This window comes from Pseudochaenichthys georgianus, chromosome 3 (genome assembly GCF_902827115.2).
Source record: "Pseudochaenichthys georgianus chromosome 3, fPseGeo1.2, whole genome shotgun sequence".
Classification (NCBI taxonomy): domain Eukaryota; kingdom Metazoa; phylum Chordata; class Actinopteri; order Perciformes; family Channichthyidae; genus Pseudochaenichthys; species Pseudochaenichthys georgianus.
In genome coordinates, this window is record NC_047505.1 from 6,970,248 (window position 1) to 6,992,132 (window position 21,885).

The window sequence follows — 21,885 nt, forward strand, 5'->3', positions numbered from 1 at the left end:
CTTCCACGCAAACCAAAGTTAGCCATGGAGTGCCACAGGGCTCAGTGCTCGGACCTATTTTGTTCACATTTATATATGCTTCCGTTAGGCAATATTATAAGGAATCATTCTGTAAACTTTCATTGTTATGCGGATGATACTCAACTATATTTATCAATCAAGCCTGATGAAATTAATCATCTAAATAAAATTCAAGACTGCCTTAAGGACTTAAAAACGTGGATGACCTTAAACACGACCAAAACTGAAGTTATTGTTCTTGGCCCGAAGAATCTACGAAACAAATTATCTAAAGATATACTAACTATGGATGGCATTAATTTGGCCTCCAGTGAGACTATAAGGAATCTTGGTGTTATATTTGATCAGGATTTATCCTTTAATGCCCACATAAAATCAATTTCAAGGACCGCCTACTTCCATCTACGTAACATTGCAAAAATCAGGCATATCTTGCCTCCAAACGATGCAGAGAAACTAGTCCATGCATTTGTTACTTCTAGGCTGGATTATTGTAACTCTTTATTATCAGGGAGTACCAAAAAGTCAGTCAAGTCGCTTCAGCTGATTCAAAATGCTGCGGCTCGTGTACTAACCAGAGTTAGGAAAAGGGACCACATTACTCCTGTTCTGGCTGCCTTACACTGGCTCCCTATAGAACACAGGATAGAATTTAAAATTCTTCTTCTCGCCTACAAAGCCCTTAATGGGCAGGCGCCATCTTACCTTAAAGAACTCATTATACCCTACTGTCCTACTAGGGCATTGCGTTCCAAGAATGCAGGGTTGTTGGTTGTTCCTAGAATCTCTAAAAGTACAATTGGAGCCAGAGCCTTTTCTTATCAAGCTCCACATTTGTGGAATCAGCTTCCAGTTTGTGTTTGGGCGGCAGACACCCTATCCGTTTTTAAGAGTGCGCTTAAGACCTTCCTTTTTGATAAAGCTTATAGTTAGGGCTGATTAGATTCAGCCCCTAGTTTTGCTGATATGGGCTTAGTTTGTCGGGGGACATCTTACTTCTTCCTTCTCTCTGTCTATACCTGTGTACTCTCATGTTCCGATTAACCCAGCTTCCCCAAATGTCTTTCTTTTTGGTGTCTATATACGCTGGGATCCGGAGTCATGGATGATCCTGCTGTCCTGTGTCCTGGATCGCGAGCGCTGGATCTTGAGTCGTGGCTGTGGTCCTGGATGGATATCCTCGTGGATTCATCTTCCTATTATACACACATGCATTTCCAAACATTTGGACTACCTATGTTGCAAATGTATTATCTTTTCAATTTACACACGGCATCTATTGCACGTCTGTCCGTCCTGGGAGAGGGATCCCTCCTCTGTTGCTCTCCCTGAGGTTTCTCCCATGTTCCCTTTAAACTGGGTTTTCTTTGGAAGTTTTTCCTTGTACGATGTGAGGGTCTAAGGACAGAGGGTGTCGTATTGTCATACTGATATTCTGTATAAACTGTGAAGACCACTGAGACAAATGTAACATTTGTGATATTGGGCTATATAAATAAACATTGATTGATTAATTCTGAGCCGTAACGCGGCGCGTCTGGTGGAATAGCACCCATTGACTAGAGTGGCCGTGATTCTTGCGGACGCCGCGGCGCAGCCGTAACGCGTCCGTTACGCGCCGCAGACGGACCCGGTGGAATCTAGGGGAGAAGTTACCTATCTAACTAGCCATTCATTTATATCTGTAGCTGGGCCAGCTATCTCTCTTACCGGCCAGCTACGACTACACTTTACACCCACATGAATGTGGCTTTAACCATAACAACAATTGCCTTTTTGGACCACACTGGTCAAATGACCACGAGAACAGCCAAGGTCCGTTGAATTTTCAAATTATTTCTATAATCAATCAATGCTACCTACACTGTCCTGTTGCCAAATATTCTCACTAGGCGTACTTATAATGGTCACGGACAGGTGAACCATTTCCTACTATTTTAGTAACCTCGGTTAAAAACTATACTATTATAATGCAGCGCATATATTGTTGAAAATGTATCTCTTCCTTAGGAATCGATTAGGTGTATAATCTTACACTGTTATGCCCCAAGCAGGTTAAAAAGTGATTAAAACAAATACTATAGCAGTTGATTTGTTGACATAAATAAAATATGGACTTTAGGAAAGTTAAACAGCTTTAACACCACCTAAATTGAGGAAAGATCAATACATTGTTGTGATATAATATGGAACTGGTCAGTGTCATATATAACATCTTTCACATGTTATTGTCATGGACAGTCTTTAACAACAGCAACATGCATTTTGAACATGTGTATTTACCTCTTCCATTCTGTACGATCCAATAACATACAAGTAGCTTCCAGGCCGCCCAACAAGCCTGTGAGCCAAACACAAGACGAGACGTGGACATCGCGTGCTTTACAATGTGCAAACAACTCAATTCAATAGGTCAATTGAATTCATCTTTTTTAAGTAATGACTGATAGGAATTTAATAAAAATGATTCAACATAACAATTTACAAAATAGCCGTTGTTTACCTGCCCCTGAAAAAGGCCAAATAGACGATGGGCGTGAACGCATTGACAAACTTCAGGATGAAGGTTTTGAAGATGAGACGCTCTTCAAAACTCTTGTCTGTCTTTGGCACCTCTGAAACATAGATACATGTTGTTTGAATATATCACAGACAAATCCACTCATCATTAGCGTTACTGAAGAAAAAGCTGTGTTTACTTTTCTAGATCGGTTGGAATTCCCTCCACGAACCGCACAGTGTGTCTTACATGTTAACATTAAAGGCAGCCTCATCTCTGTTCGAACACTAATACTGATTAGTTTGCTCCCTGGTGGTGATGTCACATGTTTTACATTTTAGATTTCACTTGCTAAATCAGATAACACTTTCAAATAGTCATGATACATGTTTTCTTTTATTTAGGTAACAATGCTTTATAATCAGGTTGTGAGTTGTACTTGAACACACCCCTCTTAGACTGAGAGGAACTGGAAAGTGTTGGTATTACTAATTGAAGTAGAGATTTCTGGTGAAAGAAAGCTTATTTTGAAAGAATAACGTTTAAAGAAATGTGTTTTGCGAGGCACTACTGGTTATTAGGGTTACACATTGAACTAATAGATATCATCATGAAACCTTCCTTATGTCCAATCTACAGACACAAGAAGACATTTGGTGGTTTGCTTTGACCTGAGATGTAAAGTAAGCTCAGAGAGAGCAGATCCACGTGAACACAAAGTGCACAGACATCATTCTGAACAGCTCCACCATCTTCTCGTCGATCTGAAGTCAAACACAAAGGAATACGATCGGGCTTCAAATGGCTGAACAGTGAAATGTGCCTCACCCAGTTTGGTGAGCCAGCGGGCGATGGCAGCGTAGATCTCATCTAAGATGATGATGATGATGAGGTTGATGATGGCGGCTGTGGTTTTGACGGTGGCTCTGATGTTGGACCGTGCTGCGGAGTAAGTGCTCATGTGCAGCGCGGCCTTAATGCTGATCCGGTACAGGATGACCCCGAAGACCATGGCAAACGTCACGAGGATCTGAAGAGAGGAGGAGGAGGAGAACACGCAATCCAACAATCTGCTGATAACGAGACAAACCATTCACGGGGGGGAAGGAGATATGTGAAGTATTGAAGAGCCTGTTGGATTCTCTCTCAAGTGGATGTTTCTAAACAACCACTCCTTCATTTCTATTGCATTTACAGGTGAGGCCTAAATGATTAGCCCCCCAGGAGTTATGGAACATTTTCCTAAAATTCTTCCTAATGTTTCCAGCATTGATACAACTTGATATAATCAAACATTCACCAGGGCTATTCAGTAGCTTTTGAAACATAAACTAAGTTTTTAGGCTCGCTTTATATCAAATATAGTGAGAAATGGGTTGCTCAAAAATATTAGCCCCCATGTGAATTTTTGCTTTCAAACCACACCTAATCAACCAATCGGCTTTCAAACCACACCTAATCAACCAATCGGCTTTCAAACCACACCTAATCAACCAATCGGCTTTCAAGCCACACCTGAGCATTCAATCAGCATAAAAGGACCCCAAGAAACAGGCACTTGAATACCTTATTGAGAGGGACCATACTCCTACTCACCATGCCAAAGTCAAAGGAAATCAGTCTGGAGCTCAGAAAGAAGACAGTGGAGGCTCATGATAAGGGGGAAGGCTATACTGCTATTTCCAAGCGCTTCACAGTGTCTAGAACTGCTGTACGTTGCATCATTGCGAAGTACAAGGAGACACATTCTGTCAGAAACAAACCTGGGCGTGGTCGAAAGCGCAAGATGTCAAGAACGCTGGAGAGGAATATAGACATCTGCCAAGACGATTGTTGCTGACCTGGCCTCTTCTGGAGTTACAAGGAACACAGTTGTGAGGGCTCTTCATCGTGGTGGGCTTCAGGGCCATCGTCCCAGAAGAACCCCTTTACTCAGAGAGCGGCACATCAGAGGTTTGCCCGTGAACATTTGAAAGGGAAAGATGAGTTTTGGAAGTCTGTGCTTTGGTCTGATGAGACTAAACTGGAACTGTTTGGGCACATGGATGTTGCTTATGTTTGGCGAAGAAAGGGAGAGGCCTTCAACCCTAAGACCACATCACGCTGTGGGGCTGTTTGGCAGCCTCGGGCACAGGGAGCCACAGGGAGAGGACGTTCTGCTCATTTCCAGGTTCATAACTGTACTTTGTGTCTCTACTGCGACATGTCTCCATGCTTTAATGTTCAAAAGGCTCTTTATTCTTCTCATACTGCCTGTGCTGCTGCACCTCTTCTCACCCTCTGAAACCCCCTCTGGAGGGAACACAGGGATTTTAGCCTTGGGTTGCTCCAAAATTACAATACAGATAATACAGATACATCTTAGTAAAAGTATACAATATACAATAGCTCAATATACAATATACAATGTTTTATATATAGTGTGGGGCTGTTTTGCAGCCTCAGGCACAGGGAGCCTTGTGCGGGTGCAAGGCATCATGAACAATTAAAATGATGTTGACATTTTGAGGGATAATATGAACAAATCTGCTCCTAGTCTTCGCTTAGGTCGTCGCTGGGTCTTCCAACAAGACAATGACCCAAAGCACACATCAAACTTGGTCCAACAGTTCCTAAAGGACACCAAAACCAAGGTGCTGGAGTGGCCCGCACAGAGCCCAGATCTCAATCTTATTGAGAATCTGGCGGGTGCTCAAAGTGAATGTCCATGCTTGGAAACCACGCAATTTGGACCAGCTGGAACAATGGGCCAAAATCCCTCAAGAGACCTGTGCCAACCTAGTAAAGAACTACTCTAAGAGCTTGTTGTCAGTTGTGGCTCAGAAAGGGTACACTATTGACTATTAATGGCCTGGGGGATAATATTTTTGACCAACCCATTTTTCACTATATTTGATATAAAGCGAGCCTAAAACTTATTTTATCTTCCAAAATGTACCAACAGCTACTAAATAGCCCTGGTGAATGTTTGATTATATCAAGTGTTATCAATGCTGGAAACATTGGGAAGAATTGTAGGAAAATGTTCCATAACTCCTGGGGGGCTAATCATCGAGGCCTCAACTGTATTTGAATCTGAACAATCAGCAGGAAGTGCATTGAAAGGGTTAAATGTATAATCATTTGACTAAATCAAAGCACAGTAAAGGGCTACAATGTTTAAACATGCCGTTTACAGGAGTCACAAACTATATAAATAATAAGGGAGACTGCTCTGACATGCATCATTACCCACCTGAGCCTGGATGTAATACTTTAATGTGTTTGTGTCATAGCAACAACTTCTGCTACACAACAGCCTCGTGCGATCAGCCCTGACGAGTCCTGACACATCTGGGTTCGGCTCCGTTTTGGAGAATTTGTCAAATAATCAGTAGTGGCTTGAAATGCTGTTGTAGTTGCATTTGAAAAAGAAAAGCTCTTCCCTTGGTGTGTGTGTGTGTGTGTGTGTGTGTGTGTGTGTGTGTGTGTGTGTGTGTGTGTGTGTGTGTGTGTGTGTGTGTGTGTGTGTCGTATCCATGTTGGACACGCAGTCCTTTGTGTCGAGTTATCCTGCCATGCTAACCATGAATGAATCAAATGAAGCAAAGAACCTGCTTAAGGGAAACTCTCGTATTTGCTACTGACTTTTGTTCAGAAGGATCATTTCCACATATTAACACCACGTTGTGATTTTTGAAGCGTAAATGCAATCGCCAGAAGTGAAAAGCTAACGCTAGGTTATAAACAGACTCCATCACAGTGTCATGGCTGCACGTCACTAATGCTAAGCTAAAGGTGGACTCGTGTCGGCACGATGACGTTTCTTAGTCTCTTTTAGTCACTTGTTGGCAACCGCCGTTTTGATGTCACATAGAAGCTTCGGACATTCATTAGCGGCGTATTTACTGACGTCATGTATGTCATAGAACAAAGCATGGAAATCTTCTAACCACAAGCATGTTCACAAAATGAGACTCACCATGAAGACCATCATCAACACGGCAGTCAGGTAAGCTGGCATTCTGTCTGTACAGGTCAGCTTCACTTTCTCACTCTGAAAACACACACACACACACACACACACACACACACACACACACACACACACACACACACACACACACACACACACACACACACACACACACACACACACACACACACACACACACACACACACGCACGTTGTTAGTGTTTTATCAGCACCATTCGATGTGATTCCTGCGCTGTTCAGTGTGATCCAGGTGCCCTGTCAGCTGCTGACGGACGGTGTGTCTGCACTCTGTGTTTGGCCGGATGTTATCTGTGACTTTTGAAAGAGAGGACCGAGTCTAATGGTCCATTTCACAGAAACCATGTTTGCTGGATGTCTGAGTAACATTATCAGACAAAGATGCAACAAAGTCATTTCAAAGTAATACAATGAAAGGAGACTTCATATTTACTGTGCTTACTGAGCGTAAGGGCCACACACACACAAACCGGTTCATACACACACAGTGCATTTTATATAAATGTAACAACATTCAAATATGTATTTGTAGTGAATGTTGTGTATGGAAAATATAACACTTTTGAATAGATATATTTGTAGATTATTATATATGTATTAAAACAATAAATATTTCTGCGGGGATAGGAAGTATATTTGTGCAACTTATTTACATGGATTGTCTTACATGTATATAAAACGATTACTATTTGTGTGTCCATTGAAAACTATTTTTGTGAATAGAGACATTTGGATGTAAATCCCAAATTATTTGATGAAACTTGTGTGTGCATTTATTTATTTTAAGTCCCATCTGACCCCATACAAAAGTGCACTTTATTCATTTCAAGAAGTTCCCAAAGTGAAATGTTATGGGTTAAACTAATGGCATGCTTAAGAAAATGATGCAGTAATGTAAATGGTAGTGTAGGTGTCCAGTTAGAGTACTAAGGCACAAATAAGGCATATCAAGTAACAAATGATGTGATATTGTGAATACCACATCTTCTGATGCCGACGCTCTGAGGACAGACCTCTAAAACATGATGCACCGTGCAGGTCTGCTTTACACACATACATAACATCAAGTACATCTACTTTACCGTGGGGCTGGATTGTTCCTGTTTCATTGTCTTTTTCATGACCTGGAACTCGTACTCGGCTCGGTTGTGGTCCTGGAATGGAAATCAGTTTGAATGTTACAGTAACTGACACGTGACCCCTGTGGGCTAGTCAGCAGGACAGAGCGATGCACAGTAGAACGTTGGGAGACAGCCATGAAAAGAACAGCCTGTGTGCATGAAGCAAAACGGTGTGTTTGAGTTACACTTCTGTGCAAGGAAAGAGCAACGCATGGACCCACCATGAAGGGATTAGGAGTATGTGAAACTAAATGTTAGAATAACATAAAAACAGCCAGTCTAGTTTTTTTGCTAGTTTTGATGCATTTATGTTTATCCAAGCTTAGCAATACAGCTAAGCTAACAGCTACATGTGCTGTGTGTGCCATCAAAACCTACCTCTGCCAGTATGTGTCTGTGATTGACATTTGAAACTGTCCTTTCTTAATCCAGCTGTTACCATCTGATTCACAAAGCTCCATGATATGGCAAGCTGCATTTTGGTTTTGATCAAATAATCCTTGCATGGTGAGGAATATCAGGTTCACATTTGATTTCCATGTAATATGCCGTCAGAAATGACCCATTTGTCACAGAGTCATACTTGTTGCATTAAGCCAAGAGGAATGAGGAGGTGCAGTGTACACAGAGGACTCTGGTGGAACCCTTGGTTGGAAAGAATGGCAAAACGTGGTTAGGCATAGTTAAGGTTAGAACATGAGCGAAGATAGGCAAACAAAGACCCAAATGCAGACACAAAGCAAATGTAAAGAGTGACTTCTTCAAGAATTGGATTATTAAAAAGGAACAATTGCTTTTCTATCATTTCATATTCAGTAGAAAGGTAATCATGTTCTTCTTAGAGTCCTCATGACCCATCGTTACTGCAACTTAACCTGCATTAACAGATTGCTTGGCAACTCGTCCTCACTGTAACAGGAGCGCGTGAGCAAGCTGCTATTTTCACACACAGCAGGAACGTGGAGTCGTGTTTGGCCACCTGACAAATATAGGTCAGAAATGCACTCTCCTACCAGCCCTACAGGAGCTTTGAAGCTGAGGTGATAATAATAACAGCAAGGTTAGAACTCTTTGGGGTTTCATCACTACAGTATATATCACACCTTTCAAATGACACACTCATTCCACCTCGGAAATATAAAAGCGTGGACTTGTTATACTGTTTTAATTGGGAACAAAAACCAGCTACCCTGCCTATTTGATCCCCTTTCGGTCCTGTTCCAGGTGGTGGGTTTTTGAGAAACATATTTCCAGGTATGTGTGAAGTTTACGGGTCAGACATACCACTGACTTCCCAGCCAACATGTCCATGCGGGCCCAGTACCGGCTTAGAGTGGGCAGGACCTGTGAAAAGTATATGAGGCGCACATGGGTCGAATACCATCAGTGCTATGAGCCCTACATGACTCTCTGGGCCTCGAGGACGTGTGAGAAGTAAAAGGAACAGATAGCTACTTCTTTCAATAGGCGCATTCACACCGCACTACTTTTCCCACAAAGGTTCATGAGTACTCTTTAGTTCTCATGAACTAAGTACTGATCGCGTTCACACCAGAATAAGTCCCTGGGGGTGGATTAGGCAAATGAAGCCGCTGACGTCACTTCTTCTTCTTCTGCTTTGGGTTTACTGGCAGGCCGCAAACCACTTCACGGCGTGTACTGCCGCCCAAAGTCCCCGGCCGGAAGTCTCCGGAGTTGGGGAAGGCTTCAGTAGAAGCTGCTGGGACTCCCAGCAGCTTCTACTGAAGCCTTCCGAGTAAATCGCCAGAACGCCGACACCTCCTCATCTCCACCGCTCCCATGTTTTATTTTGTGTTGCCATAAGTTAGTCTCTCTGCGTTTCTGCGCTGGGCTAATGCTAATGCTAATAATGCTAATGCGAGGATAATAAAATGGCGGCTTCACAAAACTTTTTGGGAGTTTTACGGGGCGTGGTTTGCAATCCGCCCAGCCAATCAGACAGAGGAACCTTTTTCTCCCACGAAAGTCCCTGCTCTCTAGCGGGGACGGAAAAGGGGGTAAAAAGGTTCTTTTTGGTGTGAACGCGACAAAAGAGTTCTCATGAACTAAGTTCTCGTGAACCTTTGTGGGAAAGTACTGCGGTGTGAATGCGCCTATTGGGCCGTTACTCAACCATTTTGGAAAACCAAGGCCTCACATAATTAAACCAACCGTATACATTCTGTTATGCCATTTGCATTGAAAGTGCTTCTCGATGTTCAGATTGTATTGACCCGACAGGTTAGCCAGTTCTGTTCCTGTTTGTTTAAAAGTACAGAATGCTAAGCCTACATTTCACACCACTTGTTCAAATGCATATTATTTCACATTGGGAGTTTGTGTGCTACCTGTGTTATGGCTCCTATGGGCCCTGTAAATCTCAAAAGAAAAGCAGCGGAGCAAGGAGGAGGACAGAGAGCTATGAGTCAAATAAATGGTCCTGTCATCTCTGCTGCCGTCAGGAGACAAACAACAGCAACAACAACACAGTGTTGAGAGGCCACACTAACAAGAGGCTTCAGTATACACCTCGGAGAGAAAGAGAAAAGCCGCAGTAAACCTTACACAGCAGATACAAGAGTACAAAATGCCAAGGGAATACTCCTGAGGGAGATTGTTAGACACCTTGAGGGAGAACATGTTAGCGTTAGCGGCTGCAGGATGGATCGTAAACGGTAGGTTAAAAAAAAGGTAAGCAAGTCGGATTCCAAACCTTATGTTCCTCCTGTCAAATACAACACACACAAACACAAAAGGAACACATGTCAATGATACAGGACATGATACTGACACAAACCTTTTAGAAGAAGGCTGTCGGACACTGCTTCATGTCCTTATGATTTGAAAAGATAGTGATGTGTTTGACTGTGGTGTGTGTGTGGGAACATTACAGCTGAGGGCTGACTCACGACACAGGGACACAGACCCCCGCCTCTCTGTCATCCATATTACTGTGTGACTTTGCAGTGACACATCTGCATTTCTTGTCATGTTAATACAAGTGTCAGCACGAGTTGTTGTTTAAAAAGAGACTTAAATAAGTCCTGTTTTCTTAAAGGCTTTCATCTCTCCGTGCATTCTAAACACAAGGTCTTTATTGCATGTGAGCAGTTTGTGGGCTCCCAAAGAAAAACCTGACAGTTATGTTGCTTATTGTTTCGCTAACACAAACATATGTCTACCTTGTGATAAGATAGCATGGTGAAATGAAACAAATAAACTGCCAAACATTTTGTAGAGAAAACTATTCAAATTAGACTTAAAATTGGACCACCAACATCTTTTTTAAGTCATTTGCCTCTCGGGGCTTGCGTAGAAAACACAACTTATTATCTTAGCATTTCATTACATACAGTAACATGTTAATTAACGCGTTTTAGAGGCAGTGGTGGAAAGTAATACGTTTTGAAATACGCAGCAAAACTTTTGTTCAACAATTTTTTAGTACAATTTTGACAGACTTGTGCTTTACTGTTCGACGCCTTGCCTTTCTACGATTCAGAGGTAAATAGTCTACTTTTACTCCACTACATTTATTTAATATTTTAGTATTCTTACACTCTGGTACTTCTACTTTTACTTAAGAACACGATCTGGGCACTTCTCCCACCTCTGTTTAGAGGTGCCTGTTGCCTGTAAGCTAGTTTCTGTTGCTGCTTATTTCCAGTCTTTATGCTAAGCTAACCATATTCCTCATATTCAGACACAAGAGTAATAACTCTCAGCAAAGAAACAAATCATAGCTTTTACCAGAATGTGAAACTATTGTTATCAAATATACTCCTGTAAAGGTATATCTTTAGACATTTGTAACCAAAAATAATTTGTAGCATTGTCTCACCTGCTCCTCTTCTCCGAAGCCCGTCAGGTCCCAGACATAGTTGAGCCGCATCTGCCGTCTCTTCCAGTGCTCCATGAAGAGAACCGCTACATAACCAAGCACACGCAGCAATATTAACACAGGCTCAATCAACATCTGTATACATGCCCCTTATACCATCATCTATACATGACAATAAACAAACAATAAGGTTCTTTTTTTTGGATTCCTTCTGTAAAGATGTGCTGTATCTCCGTTGTTTCTTTTAGACTCTAAAGGGTTAATTCGTTTTATGTTGATTATAATTGACATTGACAATGATTATTGTGACTAATCATCAGCTTGTATATACTGTAGTTAACCTCTATGCCTAGCTAGATAACCCAAGGCTAAAGCAGCGAGGAGACAGAGCCTTTGCTGTTGTAGCTCCAAAGTTATGGAACAAATTGCCCCTCGAGGTTAGACTTGCTCCAACTCTGCCTGTTTTTAAATCTCCTTTAAAAACCCACTTCTTTTCCCTGGCATTTACAGACCAGGTGACTCTGTGCTTTTACATTTGGGTTTTTATCTTACTAGTGTTTTATATTGTTTTTACGTCATGTAGGAGAGTTTCTCAGTCGGTGGCTTCTGATCTGGTTTCATTGTCTCGTGTTTTACATTTGTTTCATGTCCTGTCTGTTTTTTATGTATTTATGCTATGTTTTTATACAGTTGTTGATGTACAGCATTTTGTTCAACTCTGTTGTTGTTAAATGTGCTATAGAAATATAGAAATAAAATGGATTGGAGAAATAAATGGATAACTGTAGTGATTGCAATGCCATTAACAATGTATCTCTAGAAATCCCAAATGGACTATCCTTCACTACTCTGTCTGTGGCTCTCAGTTCCAAGTCTGTTGGTTCCTAATAAACATGCATCTTTAGATGTATTTGCTTAATTACAACAACAAAAGGTAATTTTGGTTAATATTAGATGAGGACAGTGCACGTGGGATTGAGTTTAAATAAACTACTGTGTGAGTGGGATCATGATAATGCAACAGTGTGGCTCAATGATGTGTTTTGAATAGTTATGGGCATCAGTGGAGCTCTATGGCACAGAGGAAGAAGCTATCGGGCTTTGATACATAATGTGGACTGGTTCTCCTGTTATGTCTTTAATAGGAGTTTCTTTTCTGTGTCCCTTGGTCCCTAAGGGTCTGAAACGGCTGCTCGTTTCTGGGGTGTCCCTCAGGGATGAGTCTTTGGTCCTATATTATTTTCTCCTATGTTTTTTCTAGGTTATTATTTAGGTAAAAAATGAGAACATTTTATTTGACTGTAACGCTGATGATATTCAGGTATACATCTCTTAAGGATGATGTCCCTTGGTCGCTTCAGACAACATAGCTTTCATAATTGCTGAAGCGCTGTCCTTTTGTGATGACGCCGCACAGCTGATCGTCTGACAGCAGCTAGATCAGTGCATGCGTTGCATCGTCCAATCAGTGAGCGATACACAGTAAGGGGGCAGGGCGAGTGTCTGAGGATTTCACCGCAGGATGGTCTGGTAGTTCCTCGATTATCGCTCCTCCGGCACAAATAAGGGCACTGGGACGCTACTCAAGATGGCGCAGACAAATCAACTTCCGGTGATGGAGAGACCGAGGAGCGAGGAAATGAAAAATAAGAGAAGTGAAACGCAGCCTATGTCTCCCTTTTGATCTGCCACAGTCAATTGTCTCTGAACCTTCTGCTAATGGTCCTGAATACTTCTGCACGTGGCAATGATAACACCTACCAGCAGGGAAACCCAGATCAAACCCAATGTATCTCCTTTATTACATTGTCTAATATTGTCATTTATTTCAAGGTACCTGTTTAACATTTAGAGCCTTTTTTTAAAGCAGCTGAAGACCCACTTAAAGCTAGCCTTTCTTCTCACCTCATGTGTTTTTATGGTTAATCATTATGTTGTCATGAAGAAATGTGTGATATTGTTTGATTTAGGGTGCTTTACTAAACAAAATGTACTTACAGAACTTACAATACTTATTAGTTGAAGCAGTAATTGTTGGATTGGATATTGTCATGTTATTAGTTGACAAGAAGGCAACACACATTTGTGTTTCATTTGCACACATGGACACACATGTTGCTATTTTGGCTCCTGCAATGATTTCCCACAAGGAGCAGTACGTACAGATTCATGATATTCTTCTTTATCAGGGCTACAGAACATGAACCCAGATGGCAGACAGGCTGTGACTCTGTCAGACACCAGCTCCAGAACCTCTCTGGTCTGATGCCCTGCTGCCGCTCGCAGATGGCAGCGTGGATTGGCAGGACATCAGAAGAGCGGCTCTTTGTTTACTCAAGAGTTACTCTGCAGATTCCTATTGTAAAGTCTATGTGAGCCTGAGGGGCAGTAATCACATTTCCTAAACTGAATGGATTAAACCGTATTGTCTATAAAGTTAAACGGTTCAACTAGCAACTTACTTGGCAACTTAGCAACTACTTTGCTGAACAGGTTGTGTTTGAAATTCTACTCATCTACAGTGGCCTTTTTTTAAATAAACTTGAGGTGTTCTCTTGAAGTACTCATATTGTGTATATTTTAAATAATCTATATATATATATATTTTGTGCTGATGATATGTATTTATTTATTGTTTATGGTTATCTTATTCTACTTGGATTTTATTCTAATACTAATGTTTATTGGATGAATTAAGTATAGATGATCTAATCTAATTTAATCTAGTTTCCTTTTTCACTTTGGCTGTTAAAGTATTTTGTGCAACGGTTTAACTGGCCTTAGGAGATTCCTTAAGTATAATACCAAAATAAGGACAACACTTCAAATACTTAAGGGAAAGTTTTAAGCAAACCTTAAAAAAAAAAATTGTGTTTTGAGCATCTAAACCTTTTTAGAAACATGGACACTTGAAGTCAGACCTTGGAATTTATTTTAATTTAAGATATTTTGTGCAACTGGCTGCTGGTTTTTATTGGACTCTTTGGATGCGGTTGGTATGATTGGATGTGAAGGGTCCTTACCCCAGAGGGCCATGAAGATGGAGAAGAAGACGGTGGCGGGGTTATCGAACAGGTGGCTGGCCCGGGCCGTCCCGCAGGCGGTCACCAGCTTCCAGTAGCTGCAGGCGCGGTCGCACAGCGGACACATGGTGATGTTGTTCCTGGGATCACAGATCTCCATACTGACGGATGGACACAAGAAGACCAATTCATCAAAGGCAAAGCGGTCCACTTCCTCAATCCCTCAAATGGTCCCATTCATTTCATTGAAAGCGATTGATTATTGGTTTAAATCTAAAACATATCGTATACTAATATCACGTTGACAGATATGAGGTTTCTGATGATCACAAATCTAGCTGAAACACAAATAAGCGTTTTAGTCCAGGGTTTACGAGCGTAATGAGCTTACTTTAACAAACAAAAGACACCAAGTAAATGTGTTCTGGAAATTAAATGAATTAAATCTTAACTCTCACAGAATTAATGAAAGACTTGTATATTTTGAAATGCCACCAGCTGCCAATTGATTAACGATCATAAAATGTGTTCTCTAAGGAGAAGGGAAAAGGATGTTGGAGAGGGATCAGAACAAGAGTTTAGATTCCGGTTACATTGCAAAGAACAAAATACATTTTACAACTAAAATCCTTCTTTTTTTGTTTCTGAAGCAGCAGTTTCAAAACCAGTGCCAGCCAACAGCCAACAGCCATAGCTGTACAGAAATATGGATATGTAATTGATATACTCTGACACTGGGTGAGCGTTTCCCGAGGAGAGGTCACACATCAATCACAGGGCTGACACTCTCTGTACAGAGACTGACAGCTCACTGTCAGACTGAGACAGACTGATCACCCTCACGTCACACCTTCACTCCCATTAACCCGAGGTGTGAGGGAAAACATGCTAAAACCCTGCAGAAAGGCCTCAGCTGCCCTTTATGGAGTCAATTATATATGTATTGATCATCTTTCAACTTAGAATGAAACAGTTAATGTAAATGTCATCATGTTTCCGTAACGCACTGTGAACACTAACCTGATCAATCTTGCGGCACCTCGAGGTCACCCACTTTGTGAACCATTTTGTTTAAATATATTCTCTTATTTACAGTATGTCTGTTAAGGTTCTGCATTATGAGAGCGATTGTGAAAATGTATCCGCCTTTGATAGTATTTCCTAATATCCAGATAAGCCTCCAACTACAGTACGCTGCTTCAGGGGCTGCGATTAGTGATTGGTGCAAATTGTAAATAAGAAATTATTAAATCCATGTAAATGGCAGAGGTTGGGATATTGCACAAGTATAATTGTTAAAACCCAAATCTATTGTTCCCTAGTGATGTTACGTATTGCGCCGAGGCTTCGGAGCGTGTGTCGAGTAATCCCTGAAGCATTTTGTGAAGCATGTACCGAGGCTTGTATCGTTTTGGGCCAGTAACGTCATCGATGACAAACGAAGCCTCGCTGCCTGTCGATACCACGTGACTGCTTCACGAAGCGATTCAGATCGGTTGGACCGCTGAACCACAACGCTCATAATACCCATGGATGTATAATAAGAATCACATTACCCCTCCTGTACCCGGGCCGGTGACACGATAGAATCAAGAGAGCTCAGACCCTCACTTATATAGCGGTCGGAACATGTCATAAGTATAAATAGATACAAGCATAAATAAATGTAGGAATAAAAACACGAATAAATAAATACAGGAATACATATGTTGCAGTGTTTTCAAGGAGCTTTAGTGTGTGTGCTGTGGCTCAGCTGGAAAGCAGTTGACTCATGACCGCAGGGTCCCTAGTTCAACGACTGAACAATACGTGTTGTTGTTTATAAAAGCTACAGCTAAATGAGATAATGTAGTTAATAAATGTATTCTTTGATATGGTTTAGCCTTTCTCCGGCTACAACATGGTTACGTTTATGAATATTAGTAAGGAATACAAATCCCTCTTTGCAATGTTTACCAGCCTCCTTAGGCTTTTCAATCACAATCATTAAACTGGAATAAATACAATATTGTTAACATGAAAATATGATTTAATGTTCTTTGTTTAGAGTTATTCTAAGGCTTTACTCAATTGGAACTCGGTATGAGATAGATAGAGCACACTGTTGAGATGTCCAATCTGCCTGTTTTACACACTTTGACCAGCAGGGGGTTTGTGTTCAAATGAAGCCCATGATGAAGCCTCATGAGATGAACCCTTTTGCGACCCAATTGGCTGGAAAGCTTCAAAGCTTCATAAGGCTTCATCTCACCATCACTACTGTTTAGTATATGTGATTACATTTGAAATGTAGACCTTCATCACTGCCCATTGTCAGGGATGAGCGAAGCAGGCAGGACCCAAACGCAGATTTCTCAGAAAAAACACCTTTATTCCAAGGCTAAATGAAACCAAACAGAACTCTACCCCGTGAACAACGTCAAAATACAACAAGGAACTCACAAAGACAGACAGAAAACACAGAACCTAAATGCACACAGGACTAATGACACAAACAAGAGACAGGTGAGGAGGGAGGAGAACACACAGCGGCACCAGGTGAACACAATCGGGTCATCAGACAGAAAGCAACAGGCACAACAGGGCCCTTTCTCATTTCATCAAATCCCCCTCCTCGACTCCTCTGTCCTCCGGTAGTGACCCGGAAATGAATTTTAGCGCGCCATGTTGAAGGACATCCCATTTCTCTAAATGCACGTCGAGGACCGAGCATCGAGCATCGAGGAGGTACTCTGGAGTAGCTCTAACCGAGGATACACTGATGGGTCCTCCATGGTCCTCCACGGCTCCTTCGCGGATGCATTTCCGGGAACAGAGATGTTTCAAAGAGTCGTGACGCACGGCCGGACTTATCTCAGCCAATGACAGCTCTGCATGCATCCCCTGGATATTATTTTAGAAACTGCTTTCATCGCGACGCGATGTTTACAGAGAGAACAGCTGTGAGGTCCTTGCAGAAAGCAGAGCAGTGTGTATAATATATATCACTCAGTAGAACAGGCCTACTCTCTTTATTTGCTTTAGTTTAGTAGATATCTACAAACAAAGAGTCGATATTTTTCTAAAACCATTCAGTGCTTCACAATAAAATACACAACGGCTGTAGCCTGTTTTAGGAGCTGTATGTGCGTGTGTGTGTGTGTGTGTGTGTGTGTGTGTGTGTGTGTGTGTGTGTGTGTGTGTGTGTGTGTGTGTGGTACAGTGTGTAGGTGTGTGTGGTACAGTGTGTGCGTAGATGCAGCGGACAGACAGGTCTGTTGGTTTGGTGTCCTCTGCTTACTTGTAATACTTGTAAATACAACTTTTGGCCCGTGATTTATTTTCCTCATTGTAGCGACCAAAGGGGAGAGGGGGGGGGATATATCCAGTCTCTGATAGTGTTACGAGTTATGAGAGTGCTCCGTTTGATTCTGAAATTGTATTTATTTATATAAATATATACACATGTGTGTGTGCGTGTCCGCATCTGTAGCCTGTTATTGTCTCATGATACCGCACTGTGAATGAATCAAAGTAAATATATAAGTCATCATGAACACATCTGTCCATCAGACAGAGGCTGCTGTGCCTTCTGTCATCATTAATGGGCGTCTCTTTAAAATGACCGCTCAGAGGAGAGGAGTTCTTATTTCTCTAACCGCCTGCTGCTTCCCCTCCTCTCTCCTCGGTTCCCCTCCTCGGCTCCTCCGCTCGCATCTCCTGTGGGCGGGACTAAGTATCGAGGATAGGAGTCGAGGAGGGGAGTCGAGGAGGGAGTCGAGGAGGGGAGTCATTTCAAAATAAAACAGGATGTTGATGTCCTTTTGTTGTTTTATTGATGTTTAATGTTTCATGTGGAACTACTTGAGCAGGTCTCCCTTGAAAAAGAGATCAATGATCTCAATGGGATTTATCTGTATAAATAAAGGTTTGAAATGAAATGAAGGAAACCAAAGACAGAAAAAGACAAAACACAACACAGACAGATCGTGACACCCATTATGGCCCAATACCCCCAACACTCAGTAAAAATGGCTTCTATTGCCTCATTTAACATACGTTATCCTCATGTTCCTAAACAATCATTAATACCCTCCCCACTTCGAGCGATAGAACTATTAACAGAGCACTTATATACTAATAAAGGACTGGCTTATCTAAAGCCAGTTGAGTAGCACTTGAAATGTGTTTGCTCTATGAAACCTGATGTACTTTATGATTCTGTTTTCTTCAAGTTTGTATTTTGTTGGTCGAACGCACTTATTGTAAGTCGCTTTGGATAGAAGCGTCAGCTAAATGTAATGATACTGTGCAAATGTAAAGTGTGTAATGATGCGGTGTTGCAATAAACCCAAAGCTTCCACGTGTGTTTATGTAACCAGGGGGAGTCAGGGTGTGGGCTACTCCTGCCGTCTACCATCGGGCTGCACAGTGGAAGAGACCTCCTTTATTCGATTGGGTCTGATGTGGACTTTCTAAACCAATAGTTGTTAAAAGTGTGTTTTTTTTCACAAGTAATATTCAGTTTCTGCATATTATAAAACAATACTACACTAGATTCACATACAATGCTACCCGTTTTACTTATACTGTACCACCAACAGGTGAAACAACGTTGCTTACTTGTTTTAGGAAAATGCTGTATACCATTTTGCACTCAATAATAAGCTCACTTTCCTTTTTCAGCAAAACTAACTTAGTTTGAACTCCATGTGGAGCAGTGGTTAGCATCTCCTTTACACTGGCATCGTGTTTATTTAGCAAGCTAGCCAGAGAGCCAGCCAGTCAATAAATAAAACCTTTAGGAGTAAATGCAACCTTAACAACGACATGAGAAATATTTTTTAAAGGTGGGGTATGTAAGTTTGAGAAACCGGCTCGAGATACACTTTTTGTTATATTCCATGGAATGCTCTTAACATCCCGATAGCAATGAATATCTGAAGTGCTTTGACAAAAAATCCATAAAAAAATGTAGAAGCCGTGGCGCTGTAAAAAGCACGACCAATCATCTGAGCTGGCCCGGCTAAAATAACTGGACGGCCTGCCTGCCTGTCAGCCTTCCATCTGTGCACAAGCTTATCTCGTGCCCTCATTGGTCATGTGCGTGTGTGTTGGAGGAGGGGCTCTGTAAGGAAGTGGCAGAGTTGTTCCGGCTGTGTATTTTCAAATTCTAGCGCACTCGAGCCGGTTTCTCCAGAATGACCGACCCCACCTTTAATGTAATGTCTCGTTTTATTTTTGTTTTTATTTCAGAGCTGGGTATGAACCATCAACACTTTTTGGTGGCTTCTGAAAGGCGTCCATAGCACCAAGTATCGCCTTCCATCTGAAAGATGTCATCAAATGTTCTATTTATAAGTTCCCAGTCTGGTTGCAACAGGCTGGTATGTTTTCACCTTGTGAGTCAACGTGGCACAATGTGCTCCGACTCCCCTTTTTGGTCAATCTAAATATCTGTGCAATAAGGAACATTCGTTATTTGAATTTGTTTTAACATTGTGACATAATCTGCACTCTTTGAGTCACCTCCTTTTGTCTATCCATGTCTTATTAAATCATATTTAGGACATATTTTAACATTTGAGCTTTTTGGCTTCTTTTGCAAATACATTCTCTACAAAAGAAAAACATGGTTATAAAGATTCATACAGTAATAGACATGTGATCACAACACCCATCCTACCTCAACAGAGTATTGAGTAGGCATGAAAAGCAACTCTGTATTGAAAATCCTGCTTGATCTCTCTGTGTGTGTGTGTGTGTGTGTGTGTGTGTGTGTGTGTGTGTGTGTGTGTGTGTGTGTGTGTGTGTGTGTGTGTGTGTGTGTGTGTGTGTGTGTGTGTGTGTGTGTGTACCTCGGTATGTTATCATCGACAGTGGCACAGCCGTAGAGGAACACGATGACTCCGACGATGGCTGCAGGGATCAGCATCTGTGTGTAGACTCCTAACCAGGCGAAATATAGTCCCACCTTCTCCCCAAAATACTTCCTGTGGAAGGATACACCATCACGGGTGTTCAATTTTTTTTAAATAATAAAGCAAGAAACATCCCATCCTGCTGTCTTTAGTTGTTGTAAATCATTTGTACATCCTCTACCAACTGCATTCATCTCTCAAACCAGATCATGTTCATCCTACGCCGACATGACAGTCTTTAGAAGACTTTTAAGTCCCTAGGCAGAGTGAGCTGCTCAGCCCTGACTGTGAGAGAGCTTGGATCTGATTCAGAGTCTTCCTGCCCGCAGGCTGCTGGAGGCAGTTAATGCAGCTGTGAAAGCAATACATATAATTCCTGCAAATGTGTCTGTAATTCCTCTGATGTGTGACAAAGCTCATTGCTATTGATCTGACCGTATGAGTCCGATGGGCTGGTACTTGTAGAAGACGCTGTAGCTGGCCCACTCCTCGTACAGCAGCTGGGAAGAGAAGAGTCAATCATTACTGTAATAATGTTCATATTCAATTATATATTACCGGCCATTATCTGAACAATTTTATATACATCACACTGGAGCAAGTTGGCTGTTGAAAGCTAACAAAATACTTCCTCCATATTTACTGGTTGCAAAACAGTGTCCCTCTCATTTATTTTGCAAAGCATTTAAGAAGAACGGAGAGTACCTGGTAATTATTATTTATGAAATGTCACCAATAAGTGGCTCAAAGCCCATAGTGACAGCTTTGAACGTCCTGCTTTCCCGACTAAACTACAGTATGTAGATATCTCTTTTTCTGAACCATAGCTTGGGGCTGTATGCATCCTAGTTCAGGTGACTTTATTGTGAGTGTTGATGGAGCGGCTCTGATGTTAGCACAGCCACACAGAACTCAACTCAGAATTCAGTGTTTTTCAAAGTTGTTTTTTTCTTGATAACAGCACGACGAGGTTAAAACAAAATCCAGCACCTTTATATAGTTATTTCTGCATAGTTTTAATCCGTTTGAAATGATTGAAAACGGAAACATCTCTTTTTGGGTTTCGTACTGCTGTAAACCAGATAAATAAAAATCAATACCAGAAATGTATTTAAGAAGAATAGAATTGTGATTGGATGGATGACGTGATTCAATCATCCCACTACTTATTGCTTCGTCAGATGATTTGCCCGCTGGCTTTACCTTGATGATGCATTATACTCTATGCGTATCACAGCCAGGAGCACTAATGATATACATTCAAATGTAATCATATTTGCATATTTCATAGAAATCCACAGAAGCAGCATATTCACAGTAACACAGGTCTCAGTGTGCCGAGCTGCACACTGAGACCTGCGCAGTCATCTGCTCACACATCCAAAGGAGCTGCTGCGTGACAACAACAATCGATGTAATCAAAACAAGCCTGCCGGCTGAAACCTGAAAGCTTTCCCTTCAACAGAGACCGTATTCCAACCCAAC

At 41.6% G+C, this 21,885-nt stretch overlaps 1 protein-coding gene across 4 annotated transcripts in view; it reads right to left on the reverse strand.

Annotated features, from left to right (window-relative positions):
- The window catches only part of ano1a (anoctamin 1, calcium activated chloride channel a), a 98,748-nt gene that overhangs the window by 24,235 nt on the left and 52,628 nt on the right, over nucleotides 1-21,885 (reverse strand). For 3 of the 4 annotated variants that reach the window (XM_071206120.1, XM_071206122.1, XM_034105959.2), the window contains 9 exons: nucleotides 20,836-20,900; nucleotides 20,338-20,472; nucleotides 14,501-14,661; nucleotides 11,478-11,563; nucleotides 7,598-7,669; nucleotides 6,483-6,557; nucleotides 3,350-3,551; nucleotides 2,525-2,636; nucleotides 2,305-2,362 (listed from right to left, as the gene is read on the reverse strand). In XM_071206120.1, coding sequence (XP_071062221.1) covers nucleotides 2,305-2,362; nucleotides 2,525-2,636; nucleotides 3,350-3,551; nucleotides 6,483-6,557; nucleotides 7,598-7,669; nucleotides 11,478-11,563; nucleotides 14,501-14,661; nucleotides 20,338-20,472; nucleotides 20,836-20,900 — 966 coding nt within the window. The remainder of the gene's footprint in view (nucleotides 1-2,304; nucleotides 2,363-2,524; nucleotides 2,637-3,349; nucleotides 3,552-6,482; nucleotides 6,558-7,597; nucleotides 7,670-11,477; nucleotides 11,564-14,500; nucleotides 14,662-20,337; nucleotides 20,473-20,835; nucleotides 20,901-21,885) is intronic. The other variant, XM_034105966.2, reaches the window with a different exon arrangement.